This window comes from Entelurus aequoreus, linkage group LG17 (assembly GCF_033978785.1).
Source record: "Entelurus aequoreus isolate RoL-2023_Sb linkage group LG17, RoL_Eaeq_v1.1, whole genome shotgun sequence".
Lineage (NCBI taxonomy): Eukaryota > Metazoa > Chordata > Actinopteri > Syngnathiformes > Syngnathidae > Entelurus > Entelurus aequoreus.
The window spans coordinates 28,858,349-28,883,380 of NC_084747.1; the positions used below are offsets into that span (position 1 = coordinate 28,858,349).

Consider the following 25,032-nt stretch of genomic DNA (forward strand, 5'->3'; position numbering starts at 1 on the left):
GCAAATATTAGCTCATTTGGAATTTGATGCCTGCAACATGTTTAAAAAATGCTGGCACAAGTGGCAAAAAAGACAGAGAAAGTTGATCATTAGACACCTATTTGGAACATCCCACAGGTGAACAGGCTAATTTGGAACAGGTGGGTGCCATGATTGGGTATAAAAGCAGCTTCCATGAAATGCTCAGTCATTCACAAACAAAGATGGGGCGAGGGTCACCACTTTGTGAACAAATGCGTGAGCAAATTGTCCAACAGTTTAACATTTCTCAACGAGCTATTGCAAGGAATTTAGGGATTTCACCATCTACGGTCCGTAAAATAATTTAAAGGTTCAGAGAAATCTGGAGAAATCACTGCACGTAAGCAGCAAGGCTGAAAATCAACATTGAATGCCCGTGACCTTTGATCCCTTAGGGATCAGAAAGCGACATCAGTGTGTAAAGGATATCACCACATGGGCTCAGGAACACTTCAGAAAACCACTGTCAGTAACTACAGTTGGTCGCTACATCTGTAAGTGCAAGTTAAAACTCTACTATGCAAAGCGAAAGCCATTTATCAACAACACCCAGAAACGCAGCCGGCTTCGCTGGGCCCAAGCTCATCTCAGATGGACTGATGCAAAGTGTAAAAGTGTTCTGTGGTCTGACGAGTCCACATTTCAAATTGTTTTTGAAAACTGTGGACGCCGTGTCCTCCGGACCAAAGAGGAAAAGTACCATCCGGTTCCACACAAAGGTCAAGTGCGTCCATACAGTGCATATGGAAAGTATTCACAGGTAAAATATGTTTCGTGGTGTTTGTTGACATAATAAATTGCAGCTTTCTGGTTTTTATGAGAGTACAAAATAAATCACATACAAAAATGCAGTAGACTTTTTTGTTCAAAAGCACCAATAACAGTTTCAATTAATCAGAACTTTCTGCAAAAAATTTTAGAGGAGAGATTCACCATTCCTGGGTTCAAATGTGAAAGGTGCCGCCCTTCTGGAAATATGCAACAAAAACCCCTTATGTTTTCCAACACTAGGTGGCGGTGTTGCTTTCAGCATCTCCTACTGAGACTGCAGACAAGCTGACTAATGACTGACTTAACTGTCAGCTGTGGACAAAAAAAAGGCTGCATGAGTCACAACAGAAAGAATGACAATGCCCGCATGATTAGAATAAACCAAGTAATAAAATGACTAATGACCGTGCGTTTCCCACCTAGGCCTTCAGTTATGTCCGACGTCAATAATTACCTCTCAAAATACCATCATTGACGTCACCACATGACCATGGCTTGAAGAATACTACACAGAAACACACATGCACATAACTGTGCATTGACTCACCTCAATGTGTCACTCGTGTACACAATGGGCTATTTTTTGGTGCATTTAAAAATCGATAAACCCGCATTGGACGTGGTACTGTCAAAACTAAAATAATTGTAAAAAACATATTGGATGTGGAAAAAATATATTTGAACTCACAATTTGTAAAGCCGTTGGTGCCGCTCGTAGTTGATTAGGTAGGTTGATTCGAGTGGAAGTGACAGCTCAACTCGTTTCCGACCTCGTCTCACAAGGTCTAGTCTCTTCTTTAAATGCCCTTGCAAATATATATCTGCCACCTAATCAACGTTTTGTTCTGCTTTTTTGTTGGTTAAAAAAGTGAGTACCGCTGATTTCTCCGCTGGCCGGGTATGGCTCCGGTGCCACTTTCTGCTTTCGTAAATCACAACTTTTGATCGGATATTTGGGAGTGACAAGTGAGTATCGAATCACAGTCACGCTCAACATACGGCTACCTAGATGGGCTACTGTCAACAACTTGTGATCTGATCGGCTATCGCAACTAGGGATGATGTTTGATAAGAAATTATCGAGTTCGAGCCCATTATCGAATCCTCTTATCGAACCGATTCCTTATCGATTCTCTTATCGAATCCAGATAGGTTGTTGTATATGTTTTTATATTTTTATAAGAAAAAAAATAAATAAATAAATAAATAAATATTGACTGTTGTTACCCAAAGTATATTAAGTGGGATTTTTCTGAAAAACAAATATATACAGTAACACAAAAACAACCTGTCTCTGTGATCACTATAGGTGAATAGCCATGCCTTGAGGCGTTTTTTCCGGTCCATTATTTTTGCTGCTTGTGTGATGTCCCACAGGGCATTTCTTGTGGGACGGGATTCATTCTCAGGGATTCGAATAAAGAACCAACTCTTTTTCTTTACTATAGTGGCCTCGATAACGGGAACCGGTTCTCAAAAAGGGATTTGAGTCCATGGAATCGGTTCTTTTCTTATCAAACGGTTCTTTTCTTATCGAACAACCGGGAGAACCGGTTTCGAACATCATCCCTAATCGCAACTCTCTGGCACACCACTGACTAATGATGATGAGCTCAATAGGTCACATAAACGTGTTTTTGTTCTTTTTTTTACTCATCAACATCATCCCATAGGGGTGATGGAAGGATGGTCAGTGCCTGAGAGCTGCGGCCTACCACCATGACCCCGCACTCCCTTCCCTCTGTTGCTAGATATCTCGAGATGTACGTTGTAATATGTATATGTACTTTGCTATGGAGGTTTTTTCCCACTCCAGACTGGGCCCCCTTAGGAGCCCAGTCTAGATTGTATTTTTTTACTCATCGTTCCCCAGCGTTGACCTTTTTCCCCATCTTTTACGGGGCGCCTTGTGGCGACCCATCAGCGTTCCAGTTCTTTAACCCTGTACACCTTGGTGTCCAAACTTTTTCCACTGAGGGCCGCACACGGAAAAATTAAAGCATGTGGGGGCCATTTTGATATTTTTAATTTTCTAACCATAACAAAATATATGGATTTTTTATTTATTTTACCTTTAGGGGTCCCGGGGACCATAAAGGGTCTCAGTCATTAAAATGTTAAAAATAAGTCAGATTATTATTTTTTTTAATTATTTAACGCTTACAGTAAATCTCTACATCAACTTCAAGTTGATATAAAGTAATACAAATTAAAAAAAATGTTTTATAGCTTTTCTGTCAAAAACAACTTAGTTTTTTTTATAGTAAAACTGAAATATGCAGTATTTAGTAATTAGAGCCCTAAAAGATCAATAATGCAGGACACTATTGATTTTAATTCTTTCATATTTTTGAGTAATCACAGTGAAAAGATAAATAAAAAATCACTAAATATATTTGGGATCCAAAAGGTGCCCCACTCATAAAGTGATACATTTTTATTAGGTTTTTCTTTTACTTTCAACACTTAAGTTACGAGATCAACTTCAGATATATCTGTCGATTTTATGCTAGAACTATTATTTTGTTTGTTTTATGCGCTTTTGTCAAAGAAAACTTTGATGTTTTTATATGGCTACTACACAATATATGCAATATTTACCACATAAAACATTTTAAAGTGAAATATTTGAAGTAATTGGAGCCCTGAAAATAATTCATTATAACATGGATTTTTTTGTCATTATTTTTTTTTTTTTGAGTAATGGCAAAAAAAGAAAAACGAAGAAAGACAAAAGAAAAAAAAACAGCCTACATGGCAGCTTTTGTGTCAACATTGCAACTTTTTCTCGTTAGATTTCACCTCATTCCACTTTTTTTAATGTTCTTTTTTATTTTTTACAATAGTATTTCCAGAATGTGTGGCGGGCCGGTAAACAATTAGCTGCGGGCCGCAAATGGCCCCCGGGCCGCACTTTGGACACCCCTGCTGTACACTGTATGTTTGTCTAATCATGAACAGGTTTGTGCTGAAAAAAAGTTTTGTTGTACTTGTGCAATGACAATAAAGACCTATCTATCTATCATAATAATAATCATCATTCAAAAAGGTGTTGTTTTTTTGTTTGTTTTAAATAGGAACTTTTGTTTCCGACCTTGTTGATGGCGATAGTGAAGGCTGGGTCAACGTTGTCCTCCACGTCTTCTGGTCGTTGGTAGCAGCACAGGCTGCTTCCTTTCAGGACGCCGTGCACGTTAGTCCAGCTGTGGCGCTCACCTCCCAACTGCTGCCGGGGCATGGTAGGGAAAGAGGTCAGCCGAGCAACGCCAAGGAAAATGGCGGAGAAAAGACAAGAACCGGTGGCAAAAAGTTGTTCAAACAGACTGAAGAAACAAAAGGATGTGGGGGCTATTTTGGTAGTTGTCACCTCAAAACCAGTACAATAGATATATATATTTTTTTATAACTAGAAATGTAAATTTCAGTAGAAATACTGAAGAGCCAATGCCGAACTGAAATGCTAGCAGTTAGCACGCTCGCCAGATAGCGTCAAGTAACACTAAATATGAGCAAAATGAGCTAAAAAGCTAGCATGCTAACAATATGCTTCAGAGCTATTAATTTATTTATAAGAAAAATAAATAAATCAACATAACATTAAAGTAAAATATGAATAAAAAGGAGCAGAACGAAGTTAAAAATGTATAATATCTGCCCCTATTTTCACAAATACAACAATTGACTTTCAATGTTGGCAACTACAAAGCCATATTTTCATTTTACAACAGTTAAACCTATCAATTTGATTGATTGATTGATTGATTGAGACTTTTATTAGTAAATTGCACAGTACAGTACATATTCCGTACCATTGACCACTAAATGGTAACACCCGAATAAGTTTTTCAACATGTTTAAGTCGGGGTCCACGTTAGTCAATTCATGGTAATGAATAGAACAATAAAATGCTAGATTGGTAGGTCGTGAGTTCAAACCCTGGCCGAGTCATACCAAAGACTATACAAATGGGACCCATTACCTCCCTGCTTGACACTCAGCATCAAGGGTTGGAATTGGGGGGTAAATGGTAAATGGGTTATACTTGTATAGCGCTTTTCTACCTTTTTATGGAACACAAAGCGCTTTGACACTATTTCCACATTCACACACACATTCACACACTAATGGCGGGAGCTGCCATGCAAGGCGCTAACCACGACCTATCAGGAGCAAGGGTGAAGTGTCTTGCTCAAGGACACAACGAACGTGACTAGGATGGTAGAAGGTGGGGATTGAACCAGGAACCCTCAGGTTGCTGGCACAGCCACTCTCCCAAATGCGCCACGCCGTCCCATCACCAAAAATGATTCCCGGGCGTGGCCACCGCTGCTGCTCACTGCTCCTCTCACCTCCCAGGGGGCGATCAAGGGTGATGGGTCAAATGCAGAGAATAATTTCGCCACACCTAATGTGTGTGCGACAACCATGGGTACTTTAACTTTACAGTTAGCATGAGTGAAATACCGAAATATATGACACTATACCTGCTAAATTAGATTGTTGATAATGTTAGCAAGCTATTATTATTTTACTTTGAGGTGTGTACCTGAAAAAGTTAATATCAGAATGCTGACAATGGTGCTGCCGGGTCGTTAAAAACATAAGTAAGGGACGCACTTTGGACACCCCTGTCACTGAGGATTATTGGACGGAAAATCTTTAATAGGAAAATAAAAAGGGGCCTAAGATGGACCCTTGGGGTACCCCGACAGGACAAGCTTGAAATGAGGATTGCACTGAGGGTAAATAAGCTGATCACTCCCTTCTCTCCCTCGGTCTGCTCCTTACTTGTCAGCTTCTCCTTTGCCCATGTTTAATGCAAGTGGATGTCACTTTTTTAAATGTTTGTTATTATAACAATGTACTGTAAATTTCGGACAATAAGCCGTTTCTTTTTTCCTACGCTTTAAACCTTGCTGCTTATAAAACTGTGCGGCTAATACATGGATTTTTCTTCGCTGACCACCATGATGCAAACAGTTTTTTTTTTAAAAAACAAGCAAATAAACTGAATAGGTGTGTTACTGTTTGCGCGGTGGCGCCATCTTTTGATCGAATTATCTCAATGCAGGTCCTGTAGTGTTGCATTGCCCTTCTGTTTAGACTGAGCTTTGAACCGGAAGTACAAGTGCCATTCGGTCTTTTAGCCATCCATAGCGTTACTACCCGCATGGATCTTTCATTCATCACTCCAAGCAACGTTGGTAAGTTTTACAATATAACTAAAACAATTCTTACTTACTAAACAGTCCCATGTGTGACACATGTAGGAGTGTTTTCATGTAAATATGTACGTGCTATTGTAACATAATGACGCTAGAGTCGGTAGCATTCGCTAATATGCTAACACGTTTACGAGTGTCTGTGTTACTATTGTTAACTTACAATGGCATTCTTTTTGTATTGTTTCACTTTCACAAATTCCTCAGTAAATTCACCGAAACGTCACCGTGGAGTTATGGAGTCCGTTTAGCTGATTGGAGAGCTAGCTTCTGCTGCTAGTGGGTCCATGACCGTGTTACAGTCACAATTTGTAACATTTTAAATTATTATTATTATTATTATTTTTTTACATACCTTATGTGTAAATAACTTATCTCAAAACATATAGATATCTGTTGCAGCTAATATATGCAAAATATTTTTTTCTTTGAAAATCTAGTCGGTGTGGCCTATATACCGGTGCGCTCTATAGCCCAGAAAATATGGTAGTGGTTAAATTGAAGGGTTTTTGTGATTCCTGATCATTTGTGAGGGCACCAAAGGGAGCGCAGCGCATACAGCACAGTTCAGGATGTCGTTGTTGTTTTGTCTTGTTAATAAAAAGACAGTTGATCCATCACCTTCTTGTTATGTCAGTTTATACTATACTATATATACTATATAGAATGTTATATTGTGTTAAAATATGGACTTTTGTCCATTATTCATATTTACATTGTTTCTTATGGAAACATTTGTTTTACTATACCGGGGCTCAGTAACCCGAGGCTCTAGAGCCACAGGCGGCTCTTGAGCGGCGCCCTGGGGGCTTCATGGAGCTTTTTCAAAAATGTATGGAAATGGAAAAATAAATAAATTGTTGTAATATGGTTTCTGTAGGAGGACAAACTCGACACAAACCTTCCTAATTGTTAGAAAGCCCACAATTTAATATGTTTGTGTTTATGCTCCACTGATGAGACTATTTGACGAGCGCTGTTTTGTCCTACTAATTTCAGCGGCCCTTGAACTCACCGTTGTGTGGACTGTGACTCAACAGTTTGTTTGCATGTACAACTTTCTCCGACAATGCCGCAGAAAGACGTGTTTTGTGCTACTCTTTCTTTGTCCCATTTTGTCCACCAAACGTTTTATGCTGTGCATGAATGCACAAAGGTGAGCTCTGTTGATGTTATTGACTTGTTATGGAGTGCTAATCAGGCATATTTGGTCACTGCATGACTGCAAGCTAATCAATGCTAACATGCTATTTAGGCTAGCTGTATGTACATATTGCATCATAATGCCTCGTTTGTAGGTATATTTGAGCTCATTTAATTTCCTTTACTTACGGTATGTCCTCTGTGTATTTAATTTATATTTGCATCTCTCATATTATCTGTATGTAATATTGACTGCATTTCTGATAGTTGTTTGTGTGCCATGTTGTTCCAGACCACAGCAAACGTTAGCCAGCTTGCAAAGATTGTAATAAATCCATTAGAAGAAGACAGCCAGCCGTTTCCTTCAGCTTGGACACACACATCTATACCTTTGGCCAGTTTAAGCCAGTGATTTCCAGGAGTTATCTCACCCTCTGAGAAGTTTTACTAATGTTTTCCAATGTTGTAAAAATGTGGAGAATAAATATAAAATTTCAACATTTCTGTCAACGAAGATTTGCGTGAGCCTTCGACACATAGACATTTTGATAGTAGGCTATTATAACTAATATAGACACTTACATCATGTGTTGCCTTCATTATAACACTTATATAAGGCTTTTGAAGTCATGTTGATAGTAGGCTAATATAGCTAATATAGACACTTACATCATGTGTTGCCTTCATTATAACACTTATATAAAAGACTTTTAAAGTAATTTTGATAGTAGGCTAATATAGCTAATATAGACACTTACATCATGTGTTGTCTTCATTATAACACTTATATAAAAGACTTTTAAAGTAATTTTGATAGTAGGCTAATATAGCTAATATAGACACATGATGTGTTGCCTTCATTATAACACTTATAAGACTTTTAAAGTCATTTTGATAGTAGGCTAATATAGACACTTACATCATGTGTTGTCTTCATTATAACACTTATATAAAATACTTTTAAAGTCATTTTGATAGTAGGCTAATATAGCTAATATAAACACTTACATCATGTGTTGTCTTCATTATAACACTTATATAAGGCTTTTAAAGTAATTTTGATAGTAGGCTAATGTAGACACATCATGTGTTGTCTTCATTATAACACTTATATAAAAGACTTTTAAAGTCATTTTGATAGTAGGCTAATATAGCTAATATAGACACTTACATCATGTGTTGTCTTCATTATAACACTTATATAAAAGACTTTTAAAGTCATTTTGATAGTAGGCTAATATAGCTAATATAAAACTTACATCATGTGTTGTCTTCATTATAACACTTATATAAGGCTTTTAAAGTCATTTTGATAGTAGGCTAATGTAGCTAATATAAACACTTACATCATGTGTTGTCTTCATTATAACACTTATATGTATAAGACTTTTAAAGTCATTTTGATAGTAGGCTAGTATAGCTAATATAGACACATGTGTTGCCTTCATTATAACACTTATATAAGGCTTTTAAAGTCATTTTTATAGTAGGCTAATATAGCTAATATAAACACTTACACCATGTGTTGCCTTCATTATAACACTTGTATAAAATACTTTTAAAGTCATTTTGATAGTAGGCTAATACAGCTAATATAGTCACTTAAATCATGTGTTGCCTTCATTATAACACTTATATAAAATACTTTTAAAGTCATTTTGATAGTAGGCTAATATAACTAATATAGACACTTACATCATGTGTTGTCTTCATTATAACACTTATATAAGACTTTTAAAGTCATTTTGATAGTAGGCTAATATAGCTAATATAGACACTTACATCATGTGTTGTCTTCATTATAACACTTATATAAGGCTTTTAAAGTCATTTTGATAGTAGGCTATTATAACTAATATAGACACTTACATCATGTGTTGCCTTCATTATAACACTTATATAAGGCTTTTAAAGTCATTTTGATAGTAGGCTATTATAACTAATATAGACACTTACATCATGTGTTGCCTTCATTATAACACATATATAAGACTTTTAAAGTCATTTTGATAGTAGGCTAATATAATTAATATAGACACTTACATCATGTGTTGCCTTCATTATAACACTTATATAAGGCTTTTAAAGTCATTTTGATAGTAGGCTATTATAACTAATATAGACACTTACATCATGTGTTGCCTTCATTATAACACATATATAAGACTTTTAAAGTCATTTTGATAGTAGGCTAATATAGTTAATATAGACACTTACATCATGTGTTGCCTTCATTATAACACTTATATAAGGCTTTTAAAGTCATTTTTATAGTAGGCTAATATAGCTAATACCAACACTTACCGGTACATCGTGTGTTGTCTTCATCATAACACTTACATAAAATAATTTTAAAGTAATTTTGATAGTAGGCTAATATAGCTAATATAGACACTTACATCATGTGTTGTCTTCATTATAACACTTATATAAAATACTTTTAAAGTAATTTTAAAAGTAGGCTAATATAGCTAATATAGACATTTACATCATGTGTTGCCATCATTATAACACTTATACAAGTCTTGTAATTTTTTCGCGGCTCCAGACAGATTACTTTTTTCTATTTCTGGTCCAATATGGCTCTTTCAACATTTTTTGGTTGCCAACCCCTGTCCTATACAAACTTTTCTATTTACGAGCCTGTTGGAGAAACAAAGAAGCTGCTAAATGGAGGTTCCGGTGTATTGCATTATGGATTTTAGGCCAACTTACCGACACCTTCAAAGGTCCGCTCATCATCTGTTTGGTCATACAGTGAGGCTGGGCTGCCAGGCGGCAACACACACTTCCGTAGAGGGGCAGCCAGTATGAGCACTCCTCTGCGCACAAACACACACACACACACACACACACACACACACACACACACACACACACACACACACACACACACACACACACACACACACACACACACACACACACACACACACACACACACACACACACACACACACACACACAGTATTAATACAATGCCCCCCATTGGGACAAACACAAGGCTTGGAGGTGCGAAAGCTGCAATGAAAGTTTACAAGATGGCCAAAAAACAACAGCGGGCATTTGGTGTGTGAGGAAGGAGGTCCCTGTATTATTTCAAGCTGACCCTCCCTGGCACCAGCGAGACCCCCACAATGGCTTTCTGTCAGAGAATATGCGGGAGGAACGTGCAGCGAGTGCAGGGACACGATGTGAGTGCAGCGATGCGGTGACAAGAGCGAGACAAAAAAAAAAGGACAGATGGCTAATTTGGCAGAGAGGAAGGAAATCAAAAAAAAAAAAAAAATACAAAAAATAAAGAGGCTGCCACTCACCGTTGCCGGAGATGGTGAAGTCGTGTGTGCGGAAACTGTCTTGGACGTGTGACAGCGACAGGGTGGTATGAGCCAGCAGGTGGTACTTGGGGCCCCTAGGGGTGATGGACACGTGGTTAGAATACAAGTCTCTTTCATCAAACACTTTTTTGTCGCCAAACCCGCGGCTTTAGTGGCTCCCTGGACCTCTTTCAGAGATGTGTGGAAATGGAAAAAGATGAAGAAAATAAATAATTTTTTGTTTTAAAATATTTTCTGTAGGAGGACAAATGTTCCTAATTGTTAGAAACCCCACTGTTGATATTAAACATGCTTCACTGATGAGTATTTGGCAAGCACCGTTTTGTCCTACTAATTTCAGCGGTCCTTGAACTCCTCGTAGGTTGTTTACATGTACAACTTTCTCCGACGCTGCCACAGAAAGACGTGTTTTATGCCAGTCCTTCTTTGTCTCATTTTGTCCACCAAACGTTTTATGCTGTGCGTGAATGCACAAAAGGTGAGCTTTGTTGATTTGCTGGAGTGCTTATCAGGCATATTTGGTCAGTGCGTGACTGCAAGCTAACCGATGCTAACATGCTATTTAGGCTAGCTCAGTGGTTCTCAACCTTGTTGGAGGTACTGCACCCCACCAGTTTCATATGCGCATTCACCGAACCCTTCTTTAGTGAAAAATATATATATATTTTTTTTCAAATTCAAGACAAAGTGGTAACACTTTAGTATGGGGAACATATTCTAAGTAACAAAGACTTAATTTAGAGTTATTTGGACACTAGGGGAACATATTCTAAGTAACAAAGACTAAATTTAGAGTTATTTGGACAGTCACAGTTTGAGGTATGAAATATGAATCTGTTGTAATAATGACTTTCCATGTATAACATTTTTTTAAGTAAAAAAACCCAGAGCTCTAATATTTATACATTTATTTTCCATGGGTTTGCATTACTGGTCTTCATTTTAATGTATTCACCTTTTTATTTTCAATTTATTATAAACAATCAATTCATGTTTTTTACTCTTATTTTTTTGTCTTTAATTTGTATCCTTATTTGTAACATTTTATTACTTCCTTTTTTTTTTACACTGTACAATCTATATCTCAATCTATATCTATGCTTGTTCACATTTTGTATTTTTTATTTCACTTTTTTATTATTTTTTCCAACACCTTTCTTTCTATAAAGTCTGCTTCTTCCTTCCTCTTTTCAGGCATGTTCAAACCATAAAATATCACATTTTCAGTTTGAAGTATGAAATATGAATCTAAGTGTTTTAATACTGATTTTTCATATATAGACATTATTCAAAGTAAAAAAAACAAAGCTCTATTATTTATACATTTACTATTATATGGGTTTGCATTACTTGTCTTTATTTTAATGTATTTACCTTTTTATTTTCAATTTATTATAAAAAAATAAGTTTTATTACACTTATTTTTCAAACTTTTATTTGTATGCTTAGTTTGTACCTTTGTATTACTTGCTATGCTATACATTGTCCTTTTTAACTCATATGCTTATTGACATTTTGTATTTTTGATTTCATTTTTTTCAACAACTTTCTTTCTATAAACTCTGCTTCCTTCCCCTTTTCGGACATGCTGAATTGTGTAAAAGTAACAATGTGATGTTTGTAAATGTAACTTTATAAAAACCATAAAATATCACATTTTAAGTTAGAAGAATGAAATATGAATCTAAGTGTATTAATACTGATTTACATGTATTTTTTCAAATGAAAAAACAAAGCTGTAATATTTATAAATTGACTATTTATGGGTTTGCATTACTTGTCTTTATTTTAATGTATTCACCTATTCATTTTCTATTTATTATAGAACATTAATTCATGTTTTATTACACTTATTTTATTACACAATTGTTTTACTTTTATTTGTATCCTTATTTTTAACATTGTATTACTTGCTATGCTATACATTATCCTTTTAACTCATATGCTTATTCACATTTTGTATTTTTTATTTCATTTAAAAAAAAAAAATTTCAACACCTTTCTTTTTATAAACGCTACTTCTTCCTTCCTCTTTTCAGACATGCTGAATTGTGTAAAAGTAACAACGTGATGTTCGTAAATGTAACTTATTAATTACAGCAAAAACCATAAAATATCAAATTTTCAGTTTGAAGTATGAATCTAAGTGTTTTAATACTGATTGTCCATGCATATATATATATATATATATATATATATATATATATATATATATATATATATATATATATATATATATATATATATATATATATATATATATATATATATATTTTAAATGTATTAATTTTTTTAAGTAAAAAAACAAAGCTCTAATGTTTTTAAATGGACTATTTATGGGTAAATGGACTATTTATGGCAGGGGTGTCCAAACTTTTTCCACTGAGGGCCGCACACTGAATAATCAAAGCAAGCGGGGGCCATTTTGATATTTTTTTATTTTAAAAACCAATACATGTATAAAAAATATACATTTAGGCCTCCACTCAGGCTTGATCCCAGGGACCCGAAAGGGTTTTGTTAAAAAAATATAAAAAAATGTGTCATTATTCAGTATTATTATTTTTATTAATATTCAAGTTTTAAATCCATAGATCAACATTAGGTCTGTCTGTCAATATAACGTTTTTAAAGATTTAAGTCGTATGCTCTTTTTGTCAAAGAAAACCCTGTTTTTTTATGAAAAAAACACAAAATGTGCAATATTTTCACCCAATAACATTTTTAAGTGGAATATTTGAGATTATATAATAATTGGAGCCTTAAAAAGGTCAACAACTCATAACACCATTGATTTAAATTCATTATTATTTTTTGAGCGATGACACTTAAAAACAAATCACACAAAAATTATTGGGGAACCAAAAGGGTCCTACTCATTAAAGTGTTAAAAAATAAATTATACATTTTTTTTACTGTTTACTTTTAACACGATAATCTCGAGATCAACTTCAGATCTATCCGTCAATTATAAGTTGTATTTTTGTTTATGTTTTTTGTTTGTTCGTTTTAGGCCCTTCTTTAAAAAAAAAAGACAGCTCAATTTTTTATATGGCAAACAAAAAATATGCAACATTTTTCCCAAAAAATATCTCAAAGTGCAATATTTAATATGACGTAATTGGAGCCTTGGATAGGTCAATAATTCATAATAACATTGATTTTCATTCTTTTTTTTTTTTTTTAAAGAAAGAAACAGCCTGCATGGCAGCTTTGTGTTATTTGAGTAAACATTGCAACATTTTCTTGTTACATTTCACCTGTTTGGTCTTTCATACCACTTTTTATGTTTTTAATTTTTTTAATCGTATTTTAAAATGGGCCGTTAAAAAAATGACCTGCGGGCCGCAAATGGCCCCCGGGCTGCACTTTGGACATCCCTGATTTATGGGTTTGCATCACTTGTCTTTTTTTTTCCAGTATTTACATTTTTATTTTCAATTTATTATAAATAATGATTAATGTTTTATTACACTTATTGTTTTACTTTTATTTGTATCCTTATTTTTAACATTTTATTACTAGCTATGCTATACATCGTCTTTTTTTAACTCATATGTTTATTGACATTTTGTATTTTTTATAAAAAAAATGTTACTTTCTTCAACACCTTTCTTTCTATAAACTTCCTTCCCCTTTTCGGGCATGCTGAATTGTGTAAACGTCGTGCTAAACAGTCCAAACCGGTTCTATTCGTCCTCTCATCTGACCACGCAAACAACAATTACATGTGAAATATTGCACAAATGCGCAGACTTACGGCACAGAAGGAACGGGCAGCAGAAGAGGCGACGCCCCTCCATTGCTGACAGGACTGCAGGGTCCGGGCTCCATGGTCGCCCGCAGTTTCTTCCCGGCCGAGCGACCCAAAGAGGAGCTCAGCTTGCTGGCGAGCTTCCTGGGCGTGCTCCCCGCCGAGCAGTCGTCCTCCGAGCAGCAGCTGTACAGCTCCACGCGCAGCTCGAACCCTGGGCCGGCCTCACTGCTGCCAACAACATGTACATACCCTCAGCCGACACGTTGTGTTGCGCGCATGACAAAAACCATCGTGCGACTTACAATACTATTGTGTTGTCGAAGCAGATGTCCGTCAGCGTGCGGTCCACGATCACCATGTCCGTGTCGAAGATCTCCCCTCCCAACTGCAGGAGGCAAAACACTGCACAGCGATGAAGCTCTGGGAGGGAGGACACGGGGAACGCTTAAAAAACAGCAAACATACACTAAATTGCCAAAAGTATTTGGCCACCCAACCAAATGATCAGAATCAGGTGTCCTAATCACTTGGCCACAGGTGTATAAAATCAATCACTTAGGCATGGAGACTGTTTCTACAAACATTTGTGAAAGAATGGGCCGCTCTCAGTGATTTCCAGCATGGAACTGTCATAGGATGCCACCTGTGCAACAAATCCAGTCGTGAAATTTCCTCGCTCCTAAATATTCCAAAGTCAACTGTCGGCTTTATTATCAGAAAATGGAAGAGTTTGGGAACAACAGCAACTCAGCCACCAAGTGGGAGAGGCCACGAAAACTGACAGAGAGGGGTCAGCGGGTGTGAAATTTGGTGGAGGAGGAATTATGGTGTGGGGTTGTTTTTCAGAAGTTGGGCTTGGCACTTTAGTTCCTGTGAAAATAACTTTGAATGCTCCTGGATACCAAAACATTTTGGACAATTCCATGCTCCCAACCTTGTGGAAACAGTTTGGCGTGGGCCCCTTCCTCTTCCAACATGACTGTGCACCAGTGCACAAAGCAAGGTCCATAAAGACATGCATGACAGAGTCTGGTGTAGATTAACTTGACTGGCCTGCACAGAGTCCTGACCTGAACCAGATAGAACACCTTTGGGATCAATTAAAACGGAGACGGAGAGTATGTGACCCTCACCAATGCGCTTTTAGAAGAATGGTGGAAAATTCCTATAAACACATTCCGCAACCTTGTGGACAGCCTTCCCAGAAGAGTTGAAGCTGTAATAGCTGCAAAATGTGGACCCACATCATATTGAACCCTATGGGTTAGGAATGGGATGGCACTTCAAGTTCATATGTGAGTCAAGGCAGGTGGCCAAATACTTTTGGCAATATAGTGTATTTGGCGGTCACCTCAGGGGCCAAATCACATGGCTAAAACTGCATCACGCTACCAGTGTTCGATATGGAAAATACTGAATTTTCTCATTTTCCTTTATTTATACCAGGTAAAAAAAAAATAATTTCCCCATTCAAAATGAATTGGCCATTTTTCAAACTTCCACCATTTCCACCCAATTCAAACCATTCCACCTTCAACATATTCCACCATTCTTCCCCTTTTCCAAGTTCCAAAAAATTTCAGCATTTTCCTGAATTCCTGATTTTCCAAACCCCTATTTCCACCCTCTTTTCTGGCGACTACTCCTCCCACATTTTTCAACACATTTAAACCGTTCCAGCGTCAAAACATTCGACTTAATTAGGACAAAAAACTAAATTGTTTTTTGAACTGGAAAAATTCCCGGTTTTCCCGAAATTCCAGGAATACCATTTGTCAATTCAACATGTTACTACTTCAACATTTCTGCACCGATTTGAAAAATTCCAACACCAACCATTTCAACTCATTTAGACCATTCAAGTTTTTTTTTTTACCATTTTCAAAAAAATTCCCGCTTTTCCTGAAATTCCCAATTTTTTCAGAAATTCCCATTGAAATCAATGGGACATTCTCCAATGTTCCACAACTCCGACATTTTTCATCTGATTCAAACTGTTCCAACTTCAAAATATTCAGCTTGTTCAGGAATTGTGTGCTCTACTTCAACAATTCTAAAAAAAATTCCAGGATTTCAGTTCAACTTCAGCCTTGGAGCATTCACATGCAATTCCTCCAGGAATTGCCTCATCTAGTTATTATTATTAATTATCAATAGTGTTATTTCTATTGGTATTTGTATTGCTCCATTTGTAGTGTAATAATCTTCATTGTCATTGTATTATTAATATTTACTCCACTAACTGCTTCTCTGCTTTCACTTTTACTATCATATTTGTACATATCCAAATGGCTGATGCTTTTCTGTTGTTGTTGTTATTGTTGTGTTTGTTGTTGTTGTCTGTCTTATCCCCCTCTTGTCCCTGCAATTTCCCCCTGTCTTCCTTTTTTTTCTCTTTCTATCCCCTCACACATATATACACATATACACATGTGCGTACATATATACGTACATACACACACACACAAATATAAATACATTTAAATAAACATATATACAAATACACGTATACATACATACACACACACAACCACCCACACACACACGTATATATACATAAGCATATATATCTATATATTATATACAGCATATACACACATACATATATATATATATAAATATATATATATACACATACATATATGTGTATACGTGTTTATATACACATACATACATATCTATATATACATATAAATACAGTATATAAATATATACACATATAAATATATATGAAATACATATAAACAAATATACATATATGAATATAAATACAGTATATCAACATATACACACATAAACATACACAGATATAACTATACATATACATACATAAGTATATACATATATATATATACACACATATACAAACATACATATACATATACAGTATATTCATATATATATAAATATACACATATGCGTACATATAGACATTAGGGGTGTGGGAAAAAATCGATTCGAATTCAAATCGCGATTCTCACGATGTGCGGATCAGAATTGATTCTCATTTTTAAAAAATCGATTTTTAAAAAATTTTTTTTTTAAATTAATCAATCCAACAAAACAATACACAGCAATACCATAACAATGCAATCCAATTCCAAAAATTCAAACCCAACCCAGCAACACTCAGAACTGCAATAAACAGAGCAATTGAGAGGAGACACAAACACGACACAGAACAAACCAAAAGTAGTGAAACAAAAATGAATATTATCAACAACAGTATCAATATTAGTTACAATTTCAACATAGCAGTGATTAAAAATCCCTCATTGACATTATCATTAGACATTTATACAAATAAAAATAAATGAACAATAGTGTCACAGTGGCTTACACTTGCATCGCATCTCATAAGCTTGACAACACACTGTGTCCAATATTTTCACAAAGATCGAATAAGTCATATTTTTGGTTCATTTAATAGTTAAAACACATTTAAATTATTGCAATCAGTTGATAAAACATTGTCCTTTACAATTATAAAAGCTTTTTACAAAAATCTACTACTCTGCTTGCATGTCAGCAGACTGGGGTAGATCCTGCTGAAATCCTATGTATTGAATGAATAGAGAATCCTTTTGAATCGGGAAAAAAATCGTTTTTGAATCGAGAATCGTGTTGAATTGAAAAAAAAAAGAAAAGATTTTGAATCGAATCGTGACCCCAAGAATCGATATTGAATCGAATCGCGGCACACACAAAGATTCACAGCCCTAATAGACGTACATATATACGTACATATATACACACACACAAATATAAATACATTTAAATATACATATATACAAATACACATATACGTACACTACCGTTCAAAAGTTTGGGGTCACCCAAACAATTTTGTGGAATAGCCTTCATATCTAAGAACAAGAATAGACTGTCGAGTTTCAGATGAAAGTTCTCTTTTTCTGGCCATTTAGAGCGTTTAATTGACCCCACAAATGTGATGCTCCAGAAACTCAATCTGCTCAAAGGAAGGTCAGTTTTGTAGCTTCTGTAACGAGCTAAACTGTTTTCAGATGTGTGAACATGATTGCACAAGGGTTTTCTAATCATCAATTAGCCTTCTGAGCCAATGAGCAAACACATTGTACCATTAGAACACTGGAGTGATAGTTGCTGGAAATGGGCCTCTATACACCTATGTAGATATTGCACCAAAAACCAGACATTTGCAGCTAGAATAGTCATTTACCCCGTTAGCAATGTATAGAGTGTATTCCTTTAAAGTTAAGACTAGTTGAAAGTTATCTTCATTGAAAAGTACAGTGCTTTTCCTTCAAAAATAAGGACATTTCAATGTGACCCCAAACTTTTGAACGGTAGTGTACATATATACAAATACACATATACGTACATACACAACCACCCACTCACCCACACACACACATATATATGCATGTATACATGCATCATACAGCACCAATCATAGGGCGGCCCCTCACCTCCTTTGTTCTTGAAGTACTCCGTGTCTTTCCACATGAGGGGAATACGGAGATCTGTCATGACAACACATAAGGATTAGACCACAAACATGTTCATCGCTGGTCCTGACAATTTGATTTATCTGCTCTCAATTACTGACTCAAATACCCACTCTTGTGTGTGTGTGTGTGTGTGTGTGTGTGTGTGTGTGTGTGTGTGTGTGTCTAAATCCCATTAATCATCCGCTGGCGTAATAAACCGGCTGAAAGAAATTAAGCATGTCACCGTTATTGTCCTTCTCCCCCACGTGAGTTATGTCTCCGCCGTGCGTCTGTGGCACGAGCAGCTATCGCCACTCCAATAATCGTTAACAATCAGCTCGCCCTCATTGCTGAAGTGATGGGCGGCGGGCGCCAGTCAGCACGCTCGCCGCAGTCAATAACCAGAGTGAAGTATGCGCTAATGAAGAGTGGCTCTGGCAGGATTCAATTCCTCCACATCGGTCTGTCCTCTGCCTCGTACATGAACTAACATGTCCACACTCCCTATGTTGCACTAGTAGCTAGCAGTGGTGGCTGTTTACTCAAGTGCAGAGAGTAACAGGCACACTCACTGGGGATTGAATGCGGCTCATACTTAAGACTCTTGAACGCATCGTAATAATCCCCTCAATTCCCCCCAAAAATGGATTAACTCGCTGGAATATAAAGACAATATAACATACATCCATAAACGTGGATGCATATGCAAAAGTGCAATATATTTATCTGTACAGTAATCTATTTATTTATATCTGCACCTTATTGCTTTTTTATCCTGCACTACCAACCAGCTAATGCAACAAAATGTCGTTGTTATCTGTTCTGTAAAATTCAAATTTGAATGACAATAAAAAGGAAGTCTAAGTCTATTCTTGATTCCCATCAGTGTCAGCTGCACGAAGATCAAATGTTGCCAGACTTTGCCTGAGCCACACCTCTGTAGCTGACTCATGGACCAAAAAGTGCTTTTTTCCAACGCTTAGAACTCTGCGGCTATTAAAAGGTTCGGCTAATTCATGGATTTTTCTTCACTGACCACAATGAAAATAGTTAAAAACAAACAAGCAAATACACAGAAAAGGTTTGGTATTGTTTATGCGACAGCGCCATCTTTTGGAGGAGTTCGCTCACTGCAGGTCCCTCTTCCAGTCATCCATAGCGTTTCTACTCATATGGATTCTTCATTCATCACTTGAAGCAAGATGTGTAAGTTTTACAATATAACTAAAACAATTCTTACTTACTAAGCTGTTTTCATGCTTATTTGTACGTGCTATCGTAATGTAATCAACCGGGCGTCGTTGGCATTAGCTAATATGCTAACACGGCAGCGGGGTCCAAACAATCTTCATTGTAGCCGGCAAGACGTCACAAGTTGAATAAGAAGTCTGGCTTGCGATGACTAATTACTGTAAATTACCGACAATAAGCCGCTACTTTCTTCTTACACTTTGAACCCTGCGGCTTTACGGATTTTTCTCAGATAACAGCCATACTAAAAATAGCAAATACACCTGGAAAGTGCTTGATTGTTTGTGCTAAGGTGCCATCTTATGGACGAGTTTGCTCCCTGCAGTGTCCTTCCATTTACAGGTAGAGTGCTTTTTTTTCATGTATTTTTATTTATTTTTTTCAACTAGGGTGCTGAGTTCGTCTTCCAGCCATCCATAGCGGTTCTACTCATATGGATTCTTTATTCATCACTCCAAGCAACGCTAGTAATTTTTACAATATAACCAAAAACAATTATTAATCACTAAACCGTCCAATGTGTGATGTCTCTAGAAGTGTCTTCATGCATATTTGTACGGGCTATCATGATGTAATGACGCTAGCATCGTTAGCATGAGCTAATATGCTAACACGTTTACAAGTGTCTGTGTTAGTATTATTAACTTACAATGGCATTCTTTTTGTATTGTTTCAGTTTCACCAATTCCTCAGTAAATTCACCAAAATATCACATGGAGTTATTGAGTCTGTTTAGCTGATTGGAGAGCTAGCTTCTGCAGATAGTGACGGATTTGGTCTTTTCTGACCCATAAGTGTTGTTACAACGTTGGCTACTTGTGTTTAAAAATAACCTGCACGCAGTTTTTAGATGCCTTTGTTCACAGGGTTCTCAGTCTGGCCATGTAGTGACATCACCACGAGGTGGATGTTCTTCTTTGGACATTGAGTCAAGCTCTCAGGCTACGAGAAAACACACAAAAAAAGTGGACTAAAATATTATTTTCACCGAGTCTTGGCATGTGCATAACACGGGCGTGTAACTTGCAGTGACATTAGTGCAGCTGAAAACAGCTTTTATCTATCCTTTGGATACTGTGGCAGTGTACCCTTTGTAGTGACCGAGTGAATCTATATACTGTTTAATGTTTATTTTCCAACGGTGTCTGGAAAATAAATAGCTGTGACGACCTTAGAATACATATTTAGATAGTGTAAATAAATTGTGGTACTTTTGGAGAGGGCGGGGTGTGGTTTTATTCGCAAAATGTGAAGCAAAATTTACACCAAAGCAAATCTAATATTATGTAGACCTCAAGGAAGTGTTTTAAATGTCGATCACAGGTTTGATTTAAGTCACGTTGTCCCGGATACTTGCCTGATATGGCCACTCTCCCTTTGCACGGCAGTCTGGCGTCCATGGGGCCGGCGTCCGACGACCTCCGCGCGACCTTCTGCATGACCTGCGCCTCCTTCATCTTCTGCAGCTCGGACATGTAGGCCATGATGCGGGTGCTGCACGTCTGCAGGCTCTTGGCCGCCTCCAAGGCCTGGTCCCTCTGCGAGCAGGCGGCCAGCAGCTTGCAGGCCCCGTCGCGCATCCTGATCTCATGGTCGATTTTCTTCTGGATATCGCTGTCCTGTCGGGAGGAGGAAAGTAAAACGGTATAAAAATGTCTTTCAGACGATGGGGATCTCAGATCACACGCAATGAGGTGTTTTTTTTCATTTGACCTATAATTCACAAGCCTTATGTAAGACAATTTTTTTTTTTTAATGCATTCTAAATCGTAAATAAACACTAGCTAAAGTCAGCTAATAGGAGCTTCTCTATTCCACCCATAAAGCCCTCTAAAAACTGCCAACAATATTCCATTTACATGTCGTCGCCTGAATATTAAACAAGCATTAGCGATATTGTTATTATAAGCGCTGACGCAGACAAACTATTTTTTTTTTAGCCACACAGCGCTAACTAGCTTATGCTGCTGTATTGGCATATTGAGCTGCTGCATCACCTCTGAGTTGGTGAAAGTTAATTCCAGATTATAAATCACCTTGATAGTAGAAGGTTGTGGACATAAACCGAGAACTTGGTCAACTTTGACATCCAAGATGGCAAGAGAGACACGAAAAAATGCTCGTCTGCTGCATTTAAAAATTTTTTTTTTTACCTGCATGAGGATTATGATTAATTCTTCATTTAAACGGGAAGATATAAACATCCCATTAGTCGACATCCCAGTGAGAGCAGACATTGTACAGTAAGTGATGGTTTTAGTATGTTCATAGTTTGTATTTCTTGTTTAGCACTTTAGCAATACTGCTACATGATACTGAGTGTTTCACTAAAGCTGCATCTGTTTAGTAAGCATCTTCTAAAACTTGTAGATCATCCTCCTTATATTCAGGCTCAAAAATATAAGGTTTTGGAATATAATTTGTCCCAAAGTAGTCTTTGTTGTCTCTCATGATTAGTAGTGTTGTTGTAAATAGAAAAAGCGAACGTTGTGATGAGTCTGTGAAATTAATACACCGCTGTATGCTTAAAATACGTAATTATGACATGTTATTATGAATGGTACTACATTACATATACTGTATACTTACAGCATGTATAAAACGTTGGAAGTTGTTGGATGTTATTTCAAGCGCTTTGTAGGCGGAATAGAGCGACTACATTTGGCTCCATTGTTAGACAACTTTTTCTAGCGTTTATTTACGAGTTAGAAAGCATAAAAAAAGAAAAATGAGTTCTTGTCTTACATAAGGATTGTTAATGATAAGCAAAATTCTAACAAAAGGGCAGTTCCCCTCAAATTATACGCAAACCTTGCTCACTATTAATTTTATTTGCAGGTCAAATGTAGCACTTTTTTAATCAGACGACCATTATGAAACACTAACAGTGTGAGTGCCGTGTCAATAGTGTACAGCTAGTGAGTGTGCCACACACTCGCTGCTGCGTCAATCATATAGTGCAAGTCGGGCTGTATTAATGATCACTGTTTTAAATCAAAATGATGGAAAAACCATGATTGACAGCTGCACTTTGACAACATCACGGACTGACTGGCGCTAGCCTAAATGTTAACATGAAAACAAGAGCCATTAATGTATTTCCCCATCAAGAAACAACACAAAATAAACTTATATAAACCTATTAGCAACTAAGATATTTAATTGTGTACATTGAACATACAAGCTGTGCTGTCTTAAAACAGAGTGATTGTTCTTTATTCAGAGGAATACAGGTGTTTTTACGGTGCGTTCAAGTACCCCTGAACAGAGTAGGACTCTACAATGCCTGCCATAAACAATAAATAATAATCAATCAATCAATCAATGTTTATTTATATAGCCCTAAATCACTAATACTAGATTTTATTTGTTGCGCCTATATTTAAATCCGCACATCTCAGGTGAGAAAATAACTGAGATGTCTTGCACTTAACACTTTTAGGATGAACATACAAATATGGATACAATTATTTAGTACTTTTATTTTTGTTGTACTGCATATGTATATGTATATTCACTACCGCTTGTCCCTCTCAGATACATGTATACATGAATGTGTGTGTGTGTATGTATATATGTGTATTTATGTATGTATACACATGTGTATACAAGTGTGTGTATATGTATATATCAATGTTTACATATATATAGTGTGTGTGTGTGTGTATATATATACATATATATGTATACATTTATATATATACACATATATATATATGTATATATACACATATATATATATATAAATATATATATATATATATATATATATATATATATATATATATATACATATATATATATATATACATATATACATATATATATGTATATATACATATATATATACACACACACACATATACTGTATATACATATATATACATATATACACATATACATATATATAAATATATACACACACATTCATACGTACAGTATATATACATACATACATACATACATATATATAGGGTTGGGTATCGTTTGAATTCGAACGATTCTGATTCCGATTCCGATTCTTTGTTTCGATTCCGATTCCTGACGACTCTCGATTCCGATTCTTTTAAGAGGCAGGGTCAAAAAAAAGTTTAGGATATTTTAAATGAGCTAGCTAACCTACAGTCTTTCTGAATGAAATAGTCTGACATTCTCCATCAATTTTAATTCTATTAACTTTTTATGAACTTTACTATAAATTCCTCACAGGGCTGTTTTCAACTAGAAGATAAATATCAAATCTATGAACTTGAATATAAATATTATAAATTATGAATACATTTTCCCAGGGGTACACTTTCCTAAAGAGAGCTTTATTTTTAAAAACCTCACGAAAACACATTTACACACACAAGTGTATGATGCTGCAGGAAACCTCATGAAAACACATTTACACACACACAAGTGTATGATGCTGCAGGAAACCTCATGAAAACACATTTACACACACAAGTGTATGATGCTGCAGGAAACCTCATGAAAACACATTTACACACACAAGTGTATGATGCTGCAGGAAACCTCATGAAAACACCTTTACACATAAGTGTATGATGCTGCAGGAAACCTCATGAAAACACATTTACACACACAAGTGTATGATGCTGCAGGTACTTAAAAATGTTACCGTGCTCCCACTGATGGGCTAACCTGGTGCAGAAAAGCAAATAAACAATAAGAAACAACTTGCAAAATCCAGTCCAGATTAGCAGCAGGTACAGTATAAAATCAGAGACAGTTCTTGTTTAGGAAAATGACCATATCCGCCTTCTCAGGCAGGATGCGTGAGCGTTCTGGACAGATAGTGTCTCCTGCTGTGGAAAATACACGTTCGCTGGGTGTGGAAGAAGCTTGAACGCATAAATAGGGGAAAGCGAGATCTGACAGCAAAGGATAAGTCTTTTGTTGGTTCCACCACCATGCAGCAGGGTCGTCAGACATAAGTATCGGTGGAACGTCCTGGTACATCTGCAGCTCTCTCTCCACTCGTTTCTTGATGGACATGGAGCTCTGTTATTTCGCGGTTATTTCATTTTTTTTGTAAAGTAAAGCTACAC

General features: G+C 36.3%; 1 protein-coding gene across 4 annotated transcripts in view; it reads right to left on the bottom strand.

Moving 5' to 3' along the window:
* Positions 1-25,032, bottom strand: part of rtkna (rhotekin a) — a 214,762-nt gene that overhangs the window by 10,612 nt on the left and 179,118 nt on the right. For all 4 annotated transcript variants that reach the window (XM_062025442.1, XM_062025443.1, XM_062025444.1 and 1 more), the window contains exons 2-8: positions 21,333-21,594; positions 18,704-18,757; positions 14,555-14,672; positions 14,256-14,480; positions 10,475-10,569; positions 9,873-9,979; positions 3,887-4,018 (exon numbers count right to left, since the gene is read on the bottom strand). In XM_062025442.1, coding sequence (XP_061881426.1) covers positions 3,887-4,018; positions 9,873-9,979; positions 10,475-10,569; positions 14,256-14,480; positions 14,555-14,672; positions 18,704-18,757; positions 21,333-21,594 — 993 coding nt within the window. The remainder of the gene's footprint in view (positions 1-3,886; positions 4,019-9,872; positions 9,980-10,474; positions 10,570-14,255; positions 14,481-14,554; positions 14,673-18,703; positions 18,758-21,332; positions 21,595-25,032) is intronic.